Source organism: Saccostrea cucullata, unplaced genomic scaffold (assembly GCF_032062105.1).
Source record: "Saccostrea cucullata isolate Sc308-1 unplaced genomic scaffold, CSIRO_AGI_Scuc_v1 ctg333, whole genome shotgun sequence".
Taxonomy (NCBI): domain Eukaryota; kingdom Metazoa; phylum Mollusca; class Bivalvia; order Ostreida; family Ostreidae; genus Saccostrea; species Saccostrea cuccullata.
The window spans coordinates 226,063-243,393 of record NW_026930396.1 but is presented as its reverse complement, the minus strand read 5'-3'; the positions used below and the strand labels follow the sequence as shown (position 1 = coordinate 243,393).

Genomic DNA, 17,331 nt, shown 5'->3' with positions numbered 1-17,331 from the left:
GAAAACACTGATCTAAGCGAAATTTTTATGAAAAGTCACTGGTATGAAATTTTAAATGTCACACCCCCCCCCTCCCCCGCGCCAACGAATTAGGTTTCAAGTTTTTCATTTTTGGGAAATGAATATTTCCGTTTTTTTGTTTGTTTGTTTGTTTTTTTTTTTTTTTTTTAATATTTTTTTAAATTCATTTATTTTTTTTTATTTATTTATTTTTTTTTTACTTCTCAAGAAATATTTCTGGGTTGGATTTTTTATAGACTTGAGTGGAACCCCCCTCCCCCCAAAAAAAATTCTGGATCCGCGCCTGTTAACTACATCAAATTTATTAAATATAAGATTTCAAAATGAAAATAAATATAGTATTTTACAATTAAGATGAAATTAAATAATATTAAACATCCGATTGAGATGATAATAATTATAATTTTCACTTTTGTACAACAGTTTTGTATTGACAGTTTCAATTAGTTTTTGAAATTTAAAAACACGGTAATGTGTTTATTAAAAGCGAGAATACATTATAAATTGAAATAATTTTAGCTGCTCTGAAAGGTGGTGTTAAAGTTGAGCATGTTTTTTTTTTTTTTTTTTTTAAATATATATATATATATCTACTATCTAGTGTTGCAAAAATCTGTCTTGATGTGTTGGCAAGAGAGCTATATCAGGTACATCTTGTACGATTTACAAAGTGTAAGTTTGGAGGATTTGCAGAACCGACAAGCCAAAAAAGAGTAAATTTTCAGAACTCAACATCCCTATTTCTTGGGAAAAGGGGGGAGTAGCTTTCGTTTTAATGTTCAAATCCTGGAATTTTCTGTGCTTGTCCTTACAGCACCAATTAATCAAACAAAATAGTTTCTTTCTTTCTTCCTTTTTTCGTTTATCATGTTTTACTATGAGGGGGAAAACAAGTATCTAAAATTAAAAACAAAGTTGAAACAAATATTAAGCCTACAATTGAAAAATTATATCTGCAGAGTTATGCGCCCTTTAGTAGAACTTTTCTGTTTTGAAGGTACATAAGCACCATCGCCCACCCAAAATGGCGAGAAGGTGAAAGAGGCCTATCCCTTACTTGTGAAGTTAATTTCTTTGTTTTAACATATCTGTGATTTCAAGAAAAAAAGTTCAGAGGGAAAATATATTCGATCTTAAAGACCAGTTTTCACAATATGAAGAAGTTATTGCGATGAGTCATTCAAAAAATACTTTTTGATTGTCGAACTTGTTTTTCGACACCGATTTCTCAGAGTACACTAAATCAAAATCAACATGCGGGAGTACAAAGTTGTAGTTCTGGGAAGTGGTGGTGTTGGTAAGAGTGCCCTTACAGTGAAGTTTGTATCCGGGACTTTCATGGAAAAATATGACCCAACGATCGAAGACTTTTACAGAAAGGAGATAGAGGTCGATTCTGCTCCGTCTGTGTTAGAAATCTTAGACACTGCTGGTACCGAGCAGTTTGCCTCCATGAGAGATCTGTACATTAAAAATGGACAAGGTTTCGTCATTGTTTATAGTATAACAAGTCTTCAAACGTTCCAAGACATAAAAACTATGAAAGAACAAATCATTCGTGTCAAAGGAATTGAAAATATACCCATGATATTAGTTGGAAACAAAGCAGATCTGGATCATCAACGTGAAGTACCACGTTCAGAGGGGGAGGCTCTGGGACAAATGTGGGGATGTCCATTTCTGGAAACCTCCGCTAAAATTACTCAAAATGTGAATGAGATCTTTATAGAAATTGTCCGAGAAATGAACACTAGTCCAGTGAAGGAAAAGGCAAAATGCTGTCGTTGTGTGGTTTTGTGAAAAAGGTAATTGGGGATTCTGCCATTCATAGTTTCCACTGAATGAAATTAGATTAAATCTGGAATATGTCATTTATGTGATTAATGATAATACCATGTCTAGCTTCCTGTCTTGCATGTGCTATGCAGAGCATTTCATACTTGTATATTTTTTTTCTTTTCTAGATGATCTAAACACCCACTATGTACTTGTCTTTTTGTACTTGTCCTTTTTTTCAAAGATTTCAGGAAGAGAACAGATACTAAGAGCTCTCCAACAATTATAGGGATTCATAACTTAAGCTGTGTGTTAAGTCTACAATGTTTGTCATTTTAGTTTCACATGCAGTAAACATCTTTATGTGTTCACAATTTAACTATAATTAAACATGTTAAAAAGTCCTTTTTGCCATTTTACTGTTGCTAAGTTAATTTATAAATATTATGAAATACGTAGACCTATAAATATCTGAAAGTCAAGGAAGAAAGTTTAGATGTTGATTTTTATCTATTGTTTTACCACATTTGATGAATGCTTATGGTCAATTGTCATTTCACAAATACATGACAGAGTTGATCACAGACAACTTGCAATTTTAAAAATGTTGATTTAAAACAATATTTATTCAGAATACTGGAGGTGGAGTTTGGGTCATTTTAATTGTTTAATCACTTAAATTGTATGAGTGCTTCACACGATACGTCTTCACTACTGTCATTTATTGTAATGACAAGTGAAAAATGAGGACAGTACACAAGAAATTAAATCAGGACATATTGTACAGTGTACTTGAGAGGAGTCAAAAGGATACAGTTGCATTATTCATCACCGATTTGACTAATACACACGATAAAAGGTCAACATCAATACACAGTAACACACTGATGTACATGACTGAAAGATTTTGTATTAATGTATACATATATAGTATGATTTATGATTTGAAATTTGTGAATGAATCCTCTTTGAGCATGTGACAGTGTATACATGTTGGGCTTCATATTAAAAATTCTCATTTTAAAATAGCTGATATTTTAATCATGTAAATGATAATTCAGCATTTAATTACAATTTGCCAGGACATTAATAAAAAAAAATTCTTTAATACATATTTAGTTGTGCAAATGCTTCATCCACATTAATATGAGCTATATGATTTCATTGAATTAACGGTATCCAAACTAAGACAGAATTATTTTTTTTTGCACAAACACTTTGTACTGTTTACAGAATGTTTCCAAATTTCTAGGCATAATGTTGAGAAACTGACAGGAATTCTTAAGTGTTTCATTATTAATTTAATAAAAATGTCTACATGTACTGTTGAATATTATGTGCATGTCTGTACTAAGTAGGTTTTGAATAGTAGCATCTATCTGAACCATTAAGACACTGAACGCAAAGTCATATTTGGAAAAAAAAAACCAAAACGTAGATTTTATTTCATAGAAACTTGCTTAATGAACACATGTATATCTGCATGATGTAAATTGACTGAAATGTTAAGTATTTTTGCATACAGTATATCTAAGTGTTTGCTGATGTTTGAAGTGCACATTTTTCATTACATTTTAATTCTTGTATTATGCATGTAATTATAATCAGTAAACAGATAAAGCTATAGCTATTGATGAGTGACAAAAGGCGTATTAGTTTGTATTCAGTGACAGAGAGGACTGCTGGGAAGGGAATGATTCTCGATCCGATTTACATGAATATAATCAGAGGGGATTAAATTCTGTGGAATGTCAGATTAGGAAGTGACAACTACTTCTAATCCATGGGTTTATAAACATACCCTGTTTACCAAGATTATCATAGGCTAAACTAGGAATCTCTGTGTATATTGTAAGCATATGTGTACATAGTGTAATTATAAAACCTACTAGAGTAAAATTTCCCACACATACTGGTACTCTGATTACAGGTTTAAATAATGTAAACATGTACACAGGAGAATCTCCCACATGTACAAAAATGTGTGACATGCCGTGCATGTACTTAAGAATGTGTACTGCGTACTGGAAGGTTTTTTGTTCAATTACTTCGAAGTTATCTCCATCAGAGAAAAGTGCTTGTACTTTTTTATGCCTTTGAAAAGAAAATGTAAATCACTTAAGTGTTTGCAATACTGATGTAAAATATGATGTCCTTCCCTGTTTATAAATCTGATAGATCTAAAATACATATAACATGGTATGAATGCAACAAGAATATCTCAGATCATTATTTCATTGAATGTGAATTCATGACTTGTTTTTAGCACACTTGAGCCAAAGGCTCCCCTGTTAGGGTGGGATCACTGTGACACAATGGGCAACCAAATTTTTACACAAGAATATTTTGGAAAAATCTTCTTACAAACCATCATATTGATAGGGTCAAATCTTTATATAGTGTAGATTTAGATGGTTCATATGATGACTTCTAGGACTATGGAGGGGCCACAATGGGTGATCGAAGTTTAATATATCAATTATATGTGACACATGAGCCTCTTTTTTTAAATGAATTATAGAATGTATGGCATACAGTAGGTAATACTAGGTAAATATCAACAATGAAATGACTCATGTCAAGCCATTTTCCCCTCTCACAACATACAACCATTAATTATCATTGTCCTTCTTGTGTATTGGACAGGTTTCAATATTGATTTGATTGATGAGAAACGGCCTTTAGTGGTGTGGGTGGACACACAATATACAATATTATTAGGGGGTTGTTGTTATTGATTATATGGTTATACAAGAACTTTATAGATAATTGTGATCAATGTGTTTGACAACATTATGAAATTGATACATGTTTATATATGCAATCTGACATACAGCTTTTGTATTATTACCAACATTTTATATTTAAAAAAAGAGTATAACATTGTGATATGAGAAGTAACAAGTTTTATTTTCTCAGTAAATTATAAAATATCTTATAAATAACTTCCTGGAAAGCTCTTGCTGAATATTTTCTCCTGCCCTGGCTATGATATCAGAATCCTTGGATGTGATATTCTTGAATTTTATAATCAAGTTTTAACTTAAAGTTCATAATGTGTCTGTTTAGAAATCTTGTCAGTCTTGCTGTTTAATGGAATAACAGTTGTTCTTTTCACTTTGCAGGTAGAAGATAGATGACCAATGAAAACCAAGAATCAAACCATATATGATCCTGTCTGGCTTTTTCATAATACCTGAATAAGTGCTTTTTGTTACTCCCACAGATAAAGAGCCAATCAGCTGCCTTCATGCATGTTACCATGACTACATAAAACATCTACCAATCAGTCAAGAATATGCATTGAGAATTTCAAAACTCGTTCTCACCCTCCATGTTTTATCTACACTTTATGAGACAGTCAAGTCCATGTGTTTTTTTTTAAGTGTCATCATATATTTTACAATTTATAATTTCTTTAAAGCATTATTTCACTATAATGAGTTTTGAGGAAAAAAATGTTTTAGAAAATATTTTTAAAAGAATATAAAAGATCCTTAGAATGGTAGGTTTCATGAGATTGCAGTATAGTTAGTGCATACAGTATTTGTTATTCAACTCCTACTGGTATTATCACTTGTAAATAACCATGCAATAGCTCTGTTAACCTGAGGTACCGGTAAATGTATTTTGAGTTTTTGACGTGCAAGAGTCTAGTAACTCATCAACTTATGACTTGGAAAAATTCATGATTTTTTTTTACTAACAACTCATCAGTTTATTACTGGTTTTTAGAAAAATTCAAAAGATATTTTTTTATTAAATGAAACTGTAACATACATGTACTATCACTTAAGAAGTAGAGTTGGGACAACAACATGAAAGGATTTGTTTTCAATAATCATACTTGAATTCTTTCTAAATCTATACTTGTATAAAAATTAAGACAAAAAATGAAATCAAAAGTAATGACAGGAAAAAAAAACCCCTTATTTTTGATGAGTCAAAAATATGTTCAATCACATTTGTATGTCGTTCTGTGCATGGTTAAAGTGCAATTTGAAAAATTATTCCTTTTGTCAGTTTCATAACATATCCCAACACCTCAAAGCATGTCCACTCATAAGCATGTCCACTCATAGACGTTTCTCACTTTAACATGAAAACTTTAACAGTGTTTTTACTTTTATTAACAAAACTTGTCCAAAAATGAAAGTTTATAATTAAAGAAATGCACATCACCACACACCATCAAGAATGTATTACACATGAGAAATTGTAATCTTTAATTTTTTCTGGCCTGTTTGGAAGAAATTGCCAAAATATTTGTAAAGTAGAATAAATAGCATGAACTGGATTAAGTGCCATACATGGTCTTCTTCCTGTTAAAATAACAGAGAATTGTCAGCTTTCTGTATAAATGTGTACTAGCTGTGATCAGGTTTTTTTTTTCAATGATTATGAGAAATTGAGGAAGTTAAATTCCCTGGAAATTTCTATATGTATTAAGGAAAATAATCTAAATTAATGTTTTATGGATGTACTAGATATGTATTAATATATGAACAGAATGATATATGAAAGTTTAAACAGATTAATTTTTGTAGTTTGTGAATGAAAATAGAAGTCAATTATAACTGTACATGTAATTATGGTTAAAAGATGTAAAGATAGAAGACATGAAAGAGGAAGATATATATGTTTACATCTTTGGAGAAGCACTAGTGCCATATTAAGTGAATGAAAACATAGATTTACTTGTATAGTACTTTAATTACAACCAAATAATTGTAATACATTACATGTTTTCAACTTCCTATTTTGGAAAATAATTGGGAGACACATAGCTTGTGTTGGATATATCTATACATTGCAGGGGCGTAGCTTCCATTGTGGCAATGAGGCAATTGCCTCACTAGATTTTTGAGCAACATTCCCCTTCCCATAATCAATAATTCATCGCAGAAAATATTTAATTTATTTCTTAAAACCTAATTGTTTTATTTATCATTTAAATAAATCTATAAATTATTGTACTGGTTCTGGGTCAAACATTATGAGATCAGGCTCTATAGTTCTAAGACCTAAAAGCATTTTTGGGGAAAATATATATGGATCACAAAAACAAGGGCAGGCAAAGTTGACATCCTTTCTATGGAAAAGGAAAGATGAAAGTCTAGAATCGGCATCAAGTATTTCACAAACCCTGTAAACTAATTATTAATTTTATTATATTTTCAGATGATGCCCAAATTCAATCATATTTACATATTTCAAAAATAAATAAACAAATAAATAAAATATGTAATTTTTTTCCAAAAGCGAGTTAAAAGGTAGAATAAACATTTTTATACTCTATTAAATACTTTGAAATACAGTATGTACATATAGTATCATATGAATGCTGAAAGTCATAAAATAAGCCGGAAAAATCACAATATTTCTGCCCAGGACAAGTGTCATTTTAACATACTAAAACCAACTATTCAATTTCCGTTGGTGGCTTCGCCCCCTTGAACCTCCCACAAGACTCCGCCCTGGACCTACTGGGGGGCCTAAGGTGGCCCCAGACCGGCCCCCAGCCACAATTTAGCTTTGCCTCACTAGAACTTTAGTTCAAGCTACGCCCCTGCATTGATAGCAGTTTTTGAAATTAATTTTTTTTGCAAAGTTTTGGCATTTGAAATGAAAATAATACATGTATGTTACTAAGGAGAAAGTAAATGTTAGGCTATGCTAGGTCTAACTAAGATTATAGGTTTATACAAAAGTAATTCCCAAAGAAAAATCTGTCTTTGCTTCCAATGATAGAATTGTCTTAAGCTGTCAACAAGTAATATTAAAAAATGCATATACATTGTACTGTTACATAGTAAAGACTTATCTAAAAATTGGCCTGTCAGCTGACTTTTAATGAGGTTTCATGATGGAGTTTACAAATACTGTAGTAATTAAAAGGTTTTCTTCCCCTTCTTTAAAGCTATCGAATAATGTCTTTGTGCATCAGACTTTAATTTATGAATGAATGTTTCAGTCATGTTTTACAAATACCATGGTTTCAAATGCATTACAGCTTGTTTTTGAACAATCCAGCGTCTTAGATGAAAAAGTGTATAGTTTTTAAAATTGAATAAAAAAAAAAACAGATTAGATTTATCCCCCTTTGAATGTAAAAATAATTCCAAGTTCAGAAGAAGACTTTACCTATAGTGTTCTAAAAAGGAAAAACATTTTTTTTTCTTTCCTTTTTTAGAATTTCAGTATATGTAAAACTATGCTACACCAGATGTGATAGTGTATATTCTTAAGAGTGGTACATGTATTAGTGAAAGCTCTTTGTCAAATACAGAGAAGAGGAAACGAGGAAGTCATATAGTAAAGAAGTGTTTGTTATGAAGCTGTTTACTTCAATATTATAATTTATGTTGCTCTATTTAGACTGTGATGTAGAAAAAAAAAAAAACATGTTAATGGCAAGAGAAGCTAAACAAGATGGATATTTAAATGTTATAAACATTGTATGCTTAATTGCAGTAAGTGCAGAATAAAATTAATGTGAATTTTAAAAAAGACCTGAATTTGTATATAAGTGATATTATTTTGCATGTATACACAAGACATCAGGAATGTATAAGAATGTTGGACTATTGTTAATGATATTCATGTTATCATTTACATCAAATGTAAGATTGTTCTACATGTAAGTTACATTTTAACAGGTACATGGACAAAGTAACACACTCATCAAACTTTCCTTTTCTTCCAATTTCCTTTAAGATGATCTAAAGATATTTTTTTTAAAAAAGAGAGATATGATGATTATACAATGTATACTGATAAATTAATTGATTAAATATTTTTAAACATGAGAAAAGTAACAGTTTGTAAGCAGACTCTAGTTAAGCAGGCATGTTGCACACTTGTAGCTTAATTTTAGTAAATGCTCAATGTATCACATAGATGTAGCTTGCTTGGCATTGTATTTATAGACACCTTTCAGCATTAATAAAAGGTCAAAACATAAATCTTGGGGTATCCCTTCTTTGCAAATTAATTGTTCCTAGATGGTCACATGATCTTTTTTATTGTTATATGATTTTTATTAATAGGCAAATTTGATAAAATCTACTGAATTTCATGTATTGTGTTTTGCTGTACTAGTTTAAATATTTACATTCTCATTTTTTGAAAAAAAAAACAAAATTCAGGTTACTTTATGTTCAGTTTTTAAAGAGGCCAATTTTTCTTCCCTCCTTTACCCCACTTGTAATTTCTTTGGCAATGATTGCATTTTTGTCATTGTTCTTGAACATGTTTAACAAAAGAAAACCTTTATATTAAAATGTATACTCTGTGAATTCTTTGTATTTTTTCTCAAAAAGGATCACACATTTCTAAAAGATTTTAGTCTAACTTAATTCAACTGTGTTCAGCTTTGTTTAAGAAACCAGATATAAACATATTTAATTTGTCCAGAAACAAAAATCATTGACTGAATTTATAGCTGATGCGTCTGAATGGAGTGTAATTTTATTGTGAACAAGATGTGTTTGTGAAACACTGATGCCCCTGTATGGCAACATAGCAAAGATTTAACTTCTCTTTAATGCAAATTAAATATATTGGTACCAAAAGTAGGGTAGTCTCACTGGAAATACAATTGTGAAATATGAAAGTTGGCCTAGATTAAAGTTTTTTTCATAAGTACATAAATCTCCAAGGTCAAAAGATCAAGGTGATTGGTATCCAATGTCTTGCAACAAAAAAATAGATATATGAAGTATGAAAACCCTAGCCCTAATCCTTCAAAAGTTATGGTCAAGGTTAGAAATTTAAAAAGTAGGTCAAACTCCAAAGTCAAGGTTAAAGGTGTTACTATGAAAGGAAAGGTCTTGTTACAAGGATTAAATAAGGAAAGTTATGGTCAAGGTTTGCTTTTTAAAATTAGGTCAAATTCAAAGGTCAAGGTACATGTAAAAGGGTCAATATTCTTGGTATCTAATGAAGGGTCTTCTCACAAGTTTTATATATGTGAAGTATGAGATCACTAGCCCTTAGCGTTCAAAAGTTACGGCCAAGGTTAAAGTTTTTCCATAGGTACAAAAATCTCCATGGTCAAGATAGTTGGTATCAAATGAGAGGTCTTGCCACAAAGAATACATATGTTAAGTATGGGAGCACTAGCTTCAATCCTTTAAAAGTTATAGCCAAAGTTAAAAATTTTTAAAAGTAGGTCAAACTCCAAGGTGAACGTCAAAGGGTCAAAGGTCCTGCTGTCAAATGAAAGGTTTTGTCACAAGGATTAAATATGTATAGTATGAAAGCACTAGCCCCAACTCTTTAAAAGTTATGGTCAAGGTTTGCTTTTAAAAGTAGGTCAACCTCCAAGGTCAAAGGGTCAAAGTTCTTTGAATCCAATGAAGGGTCTTCTCACAACGACTACATATGTGAAAAATGAAAGACCTATCCCTTAGCGTTCTAAAGTTGTAGCCAAGGTTAGTGTTTTCATAAGTACGGAAATCTCCAAGGTCAAGATCAAAAGGTTAAGATTGTTGGTATCCAATGATAGGTCATCCACAAAGAATACATATGTGAAATATAAATGTCCTGTCTACTGTTAAAAAATATGGCCAATGTAAAAGTTCGGAATTTTTGTGTAAAGGTGGGTCAAACTCCAAGGTCAAAGGTCAAATGTCAAATTTGTTGGTACCCAAAATAAGGTCTTTTCACAAGTAATACACATGTGAAATATGAAAGTCATAGCTACACTAAATCAAAAGTTATGGGCAAGGTTAAAGTTTTAGAGGACAAATAGACAGACGGACGAACACGACAAAAACTATATACCCCCGAAACTTCTGTTACGGGGGCATAAAAATCGGAACGTCATGGAGCACCGCACTACTAAAAATTATGTGTGCAGACAGAACAAGATGTGTTTGTGAAACACTGATGCCCACGTATGGCAACATAGCGATGATTAAACTTTTCTGAAATGCAAAATCACTGGAAACAAACCAATTCTTAAATATGAAAGTAGGCCAAGGTTAAAGTTTTTTCATAAGTACGGAAATCTCCAAGGTCAATGAAAGGTTATGGCCAAGATTAAAAATTTTATAAAAAGTGGGTCAAATTCAAAGGTCAAAGGGTCAAAGTTCCTGATATCAAATGAAAGTCTTGTCACAAGGATTAAATATGTAAAGTATGAAAGTACTAGCCCCTTACAAGTTATGCGGGGTCAAATGAAAAAAAAACTTTAAACTTGGCCATAACTTTTGAATGGTAAGGGATAGGACTCTCAAATTTCACATATGTAATCCTTATGAGAAGATCCTTCATTGAATAAGAACTTTGACCCTGACCTTGGAGTTTGACCTACTTTTAAAAAGCATACCTTGAATATAATTTTTAAAGGGTTAAGGCTAGTGCTTTCATACTTTATTATTTATTTAATCCTTGCGACAAGACCTTTCATTTGATATCAAGAACTTTGACCTCTTGACCTTGACCTAGAAATTTGACCTACTTTTCAAAATTTTAACCGTTGCTATAACTTTTGAGGGAATAGGGCTAGGGTTTCCATACTTCACATATGTATTTCTTGTGGGAAGACTATTTATTGGATACAAAGAACTTTAACCCTTTGACATTGACCTTGGAGTATGACTTACTTTAAAAAACAAACCTTGACCATAACGTTTTAAGGGATAGAGCTAGGGCTTTCATACTTTTCATATTTAATCATTGTGATAAGACCTCTCATTGGATATCAAGAATTTTGACATTGGAGTTTGACCCATTTTTAAAATGGCCTTGGTCATAACTTTTGAAGGATTAGGGCTAGGGCTTCCATATTTCACAATCGTTCACGGTAGCTCAGTCGGTAGAGCGCTTGCTCCGTGATCGGGAGGTCGTGAGTCCGTATCTCGGCCGCGACTGACCTAGTCGTTAAAATGGGTAGCAACTGTTCCTTCGTCATGCGCTCGGCACTTTGAAGTGGAAGTTGCGGGTCCTTCGGATGAGACCTTAAAAACCGAGGCCCCGTGTCAGCGGCAGGCGTTGGCACGATAAAGATCCCTCACTGCTCAATGGCCCTGAGTGCCGAATAAAGGTCAAAATTTGAAGCTCTTCACCGGCATACGGTGACGTCCCTATATGAGTGAAAAATTCTCGAGAGGGACGTTAAACTATATACAATCAAACAATCAATCCATACTTCACATATGTATTCATTGTGTCAAGACCTTTCATTGTGTAACGGGGGAGTAGAAAATGCAGCAGACCAGACCGCGATTCGAACCCGGGCCCCTGAAACTCCGATCAGGTGCTCTACCAACTGAGCTATCTAGCCACCGACGATCGAACCCGGCTGACCGCCACATTCCTCCCTCCTTAAAGGTCTTTGGCCCTCCAAAGACCCCAACCCAGGCTAGCTCATCCCTGGCAGGTCTTTCACCTGTCAATTCCAGGGCATTGCATGGAACCAAATGTAACGGGAGAGGAGAAAATGCAGCGGACCAGACCGGGATTTGAACCCGGGCCCCCTGAAACTCCGGTCAGGTGCTCTACCAACTGAGCTATCTGGCCACCGGCGATCGAACCCGGCTGACCGCCACATTTGGATACCAATTACCTTGACCTTGGAGATTTCCATACTTATTTAACCTTTGCCTACTTTCGTATTTCACAATTGTATTTCCTACGAGAATACCCTACCCTGGGTACCAATACATGTATATTAAATTTGCATGTAAGAAAAGTTTTATCTTTGTTATGTTGCCATACGGAGGCATCAGTGTTTCACAAACACATCCTGTTTTATTTGAAAAAGTCTGATATGATAAAAAGTGTTTCTATAGAAGTTGTCCCATTTTGTTACTTTATTAATGATACGCTGTTGCTCGATCTATAGCCTGATAGCTAGCATTGATTTGATTGACTCAGTTACAATTGACCCAGAGTAAGCACGGAGTTAAATTACCGGTTCACACCTATATCGAATTTTATTCCTCTATATTTGAACCGTGTTCACTCTAATGAAAATTTTGAAGTATGTCAACATTGGCATGGGGAGTAACGCTTATCATTTAATAATTAATTTTTGATCAAAATCGTTTGAGGTTTCCTTAAAAAAAAATACAGAACCTGTCTTGTCCCGTGAGGGTTTTCAAAATTTGAATTGCAACGAGAAAATTAAATTAAATGATAAAGTTGTTCATATTTCATATTTAATAGCAAAAACATCTAAAATGTTTGCATCAATCATTTGTGTTTTTCATGAAACTATCAGAACACAGAGTTTTTGCATATATATTAAGTTTCTATACAGCATTTTGCTATCTGATATATTACCACACGTCTGTCTTGAAAATATTTAATTCAAGCAATCGGAAAAAAACATCCAGACCACTTAAATTGATTAAATAAAACTTGTTCTATTCACTCCTATGTTTATAAATTTTACTTTTTTTTCAGCAATAGACATTTTAGAAAAAAAGCAAGTAGCGAAGGAATGCATAGGTTTTCAACTTTTTACTCATCGATCACACTTGAAAAATGAAGATTTTGCCACTTTGTGTACCAATCCATAGTCTGTTCTTATCGTCACATGCAAGCGACCAACAATCATCAATGTCAACAATCTTTTTGTCGAAGCGACCATTAGCAGTTAGTCTCCAAACAGAGTTCGAAGCATTATTTACGACATAAATCTGCCCCTTGGAATCACAGCAAATGCCACGTGGTATAAATTCCGACTCGTCCATGCACTCCGGGGCATTGCCATCAAAAGAGTTTAACTGGTTCCCTTCACTGTCTGTCAGCACCACCTGAAGTGCTATCCAGTCCGATATCACTAACCAGCTCTCTTCTGTGTTAGCGGCAATTCTAGCTGGATACTGTATTGTGTTTCTACCCATTACTTTCTTCTCTGTCTTCATGTTTTGCATCTTCACCATCGATGCTGATGGGTTTTCACTGCAGTTATAAAACACGTCCTTTTCCGTTAAACCTACAGTGAGTGTATTGCAATTCTTGTCAAAAGTCATACCGCGGGCACAACATTTTGTACGGAGAAAGGGTTGTGGCTCGGAGTCACCCTCTTTCTTTACAACCATTTTTCTTGCGTTGCAAGAGAGATAAAGAGTTCCTTTTCCATCATAAGTGATATCATCTAGTTTATAATCAGTGACAAAAGAGTCGTGACACTTGCCTTTTATATCGTATAATTTTACCACTCCTTCATTTCCCATACATATCCATGCTTTGTCTTCTTCCACACAAGAAATCCCAGTTATAACGGTATCCTCCATTTCACAGTCGAACCATTTTACAAGTCTTATCTCTTTAACCCCTTCCTTCTTCTCTGGAATCGAAATGAACCCAAACAGGTCTCTCACTTTCTCCTTCATTAAAAACCCCTTTATAAAGTCAATATTTGTATTGTCCTTTGCAGGTGGTTCAGCAGTAGAATTTTTAACTTTTTCCAACCTTTCAGTCAGTTTTGTGCCGTGAATGATGATATCAATATCGTTTCCTTGTTCTAAAAGCATAGTGGAAAATTCATAGAGCCCTAAATACTGCAATTTGATCTTTTCTACATTCTTCATAGGACTGTTGTCCGGGGAGTATTCCAATACCTTACTGGAACATTCTTCTTGAATATCGTCGACTAGCTTGTGAAAAAGTTTTGCTTGTTCCCTTATTGCATCGAGTAGCTTCTCTTCAGTATCTAGCATCTTATTCTTTTCTTTCTTTGCTTTTGCTCTTTCGTTTGATAGCTTTTCAATAAAATTACTGTGTTCCGAATGTTTAATGGCATTTTCAAGGGAATTTCGAAACTCTGTGACTGCCTCGGATACATCTTTACACTCGTGACTCTTATGCATTGTCATGTTGCAGTCCATGCAGATTGGTAGTTTACAGGTTACACAAAAATATTTCAACTCCTGCGTAGTGTGATATTCACACAACGCAGCACTTTGTGATATCATTCTGTCTCCCTTTTCACTAATGGTCACGATTCTGTGACTCTTAGTACCTTGTAATTTGGAGTGTACCCGAAGACAAAATGAGCAGTAATTCTGATCACATACAAAACAGTAAAATTCAGCCCTCGTTTTTTCTCCGCAAACAGCACACTTTAAAATCGCATTTCCATCCTTGTTGAAAAAGTAGATATTTTTAGGAAAGCCCTCCTCTTTATTCTGAGGGATTTTACTTACAGCTCCACAAATGGTACACTCGAAACTCGAAAGTGTCCCTTTAGCTTCAATCTGGTATTTCAAACATTCGTTGCAGAAGGAATGGTAACAATCCAATAATCGTGGATCCTTAAAATTTTCGTAACAAAGGGAGCATTTAAGAGTGTTTGGGTCCTTTGCCTTTCGACTTACATTTTCTCGGGTGTCATCTTTTCCTCTGGTATTACCACTTCCCCTCCCTGTTTTGTTGTCTATTAATCCTTTACTTTCCTTAATGTAATTTTTCCCTCTGCTTTCACCACTGCTCTTTCCTGCTCTGCTGTCTTTTTCCCCTTCGTTTTCCCAATAGCCATTTTCCGCTTTGCCTTCACCGCTATCCTTTCCCGTTCTGCTGTTCATTCCCCCATCAATTTCCCCTCTGCTATCTTTTTCTTGTCTGTTGTCTCTACCTTGTTCCTTTCCCCCATTTTGGTTTCTTTCTGATATTGCATCGTCTGTTCCTCTTTTATTTTCACCGTTGTCCTCCGTATTTTCCGTTCTAACACTAGAGCTGGCCATCATACCATGGATGTATCACCGCTCAAGCTTTCTAGTATTATAACACATTAATTTGGAGATCCATTGATTGATTTTTTTAGATGCAAAATAGAGCATTGAAAATCCGCACCTTCTTGCCTGAAACATGTAGATAATTTACACAGCGTTGAACTTGCAAAGTCCTATTGGTATTATATCGAGGAAAAGCTTGGAATTGAACAGTTTCTCTCGTAAGCAGTAAACTGCTAATGTAAACACTGCACCTGACAACAAAATCAAACTCATTACCTTGTGGCACTTTTGCTATGCATTCTTTATAACGTCAGATAGTTTTTCATTTGCCATGAATTAATAATCAGTCTTCTCTCTTAGATGTTGCAAATCATTCTGTGATCCGTTAAATCCCCAAATGACAACATCGATGCGTGATATCTCTGTTTATCCCTCGTGAATAGTATTTCATTTTCTTACCCTTCCTTTTTATTACCAAACTCATTATCAAACAAATTAAAAGTTAAGCTCACTTATTTTATTGCGCCTTTCTACGTGTTCTAGGTGTTCTAGTCACCAAGTACTGCCTCCAGTCGACTGTGTAATAAGGAGTTATGTATCGACGACCATATGCATTTCATATTCCAAACTGTATCCATTTCATGGCCTATCTATTACTTGTCATCAAATATGTATCTTTTGAAAGATTAGAGAGTATTTTTTCAATCAATAAAAAATTCAATATTTTTTCTCACCGTGCATTTTCAATGTTATTTTACATGTATAATGCATAATATATTTTTCATTTTTTCGAGACCTGGAAGAAAAATTGTGAATGCAGCCGAGAGAAATGGGAGAGCGTATTCAAATACATGTACATATACGATGGTTTATATGTCTGTTATACTCTTCCAGTATTTTAAAGCATCATTTACACAACAAAGATAAAAGTTTTAACCAAAAAACATTGATATAAAATTATTTCGAATTATTCATTTATTCATAACTTTAAACAATTTAAATTAACACAAAAATGAATTGTCATTACGAATGTTAAGAATAAAATGAGTAACGTTGTGCTTGTAAATCAATATGTTAGACACACTTAAGAGTGGCAATTCGTTGTGAACAAATACACCATAAACAACAAAATTTGAAAGGACCCAATTTCATAAAAAAGAAATCTTACCATTCCATCTACACGTTTGTTTTAAAAGCACAATTAAATTTCTACCAAGATGTAAAATCTAATCTGTTATCATATTGGAGCAAAGACTGCTGTTATAATTTGCACTCGATATTTATGCCCATGCATGAGAGATGATAAATGCTATTATAATTTGCACCAACATTTTAAACAGAAACATGAAACTTGAATGCTTAAATAACTAAAATAAAGAAGATTATTTGATAATCAGTAATTAAGCCCGAATGCATATTTTTAATTATGAATAGAGCAAAACAGATATAGGATTTGGCATGATATATAGTTTAAAAGTAAAAATCTTTAATGGAATTTATTGTGAAAAAGAATTGAAATGAAAAGTTCACTTAATTAAATCACATAATTTCTGAAATTTTGACTTTGAACGAGACTACAGAAGTAGATTGCTTAGTTTATAGAAACCATTCGTAGGTAAAGTAGAACAAGTTTTTGATTTTCAAATGAACTGGGGGATAATCTTTTATGCAGCTGATAATGGATATTCTACATAGAAAAGGAAAGTTATCGGGAAAAAATCTGAAGTAAACACATTTATTATAGTTTTAATTTATTATTTTGTCATTTATGTCTTTCTCTAGTAAAATATCCAAATAGAAAAAGATGTGGCAGACTCTGTGGTGTCTTATTCAAGAGATTGAA

At 33.3% G+C, this 17,331-nt stretch overlaps 2 protein-coding genes across 3 annotated transcripts; one reads left to right on the top strand and one right to left on the bottom strand.

Annotated features, from left to right (window-relative positions):
* The first annotated feature begins 1,013 nt into the window (after positions 1–1,013).
* LOC134228428 (ras-related protein Rap-2c-like) lies at positions 1,014–8,528 on the top strand. 2 transcript variants are annotated; one of them, XR_009983994.1, is made up of 3 exons: positions 1,014–1,826; positions 4,923–6,617; positions 7,382–8,528. XR_009983994.1 is itself a non-coding variant. In XM_062710086.1 (2 exons), exon 1 carries the CDS (start codon positions 1,276–1,278, stop codon positions 1,819–1,821), a length of 546 nt encoding a protein of 181 aa, XP_062566070.1. In that variant the 5' UTR covers positions 1,014–1,275; the 3' UTR covers positions 1,822–1,826; positions 4,923–8,528. The 2 variants fall into 2 exon arrangements, 1 of the variants encoding a protein (XP_062566070.1); XM_062710086.1 differs by having other exon boundaries at positions 4,923–8,528.
* Positions 8,529–13,042: 4,514 nt separating this feature from the next.
* Positions 13,043–15,497, bottom strand: LOC134228437 (E3 ubiquitin-protein ligase TRIM33-like). The gene has a single exon (XM_062710097.1). The coding sequence runs from the start codon at positions 15,495–15,497 to the stop codon at positions 13,281–13,283; it is 2,217 nt and encodes a 738-aa protein (XP_062566081.1). The 3' UTR covers positions 13,043–13,280.
* Positions 15,498–17,331: the final 1,834 nt, after the last annotated feature.

Excerpts from the sequence above, each read along its gene's own strand:
- LOC134228437 (XM_062710097.1), bottom strand. The coding sequence starts at position 15,497 with ATGGCCAGCTCTAGTGTTAGAACGGAAAATACGGAGGACAACGGTGAA.
- LOC134228428 (XM_062710086.1), top strand. The coding sequence starts at position 1,276 with ATGCGGGAGTACAAAGTTGTAGTTCTGGGAAGTGGTGGTGTTGGTAAG.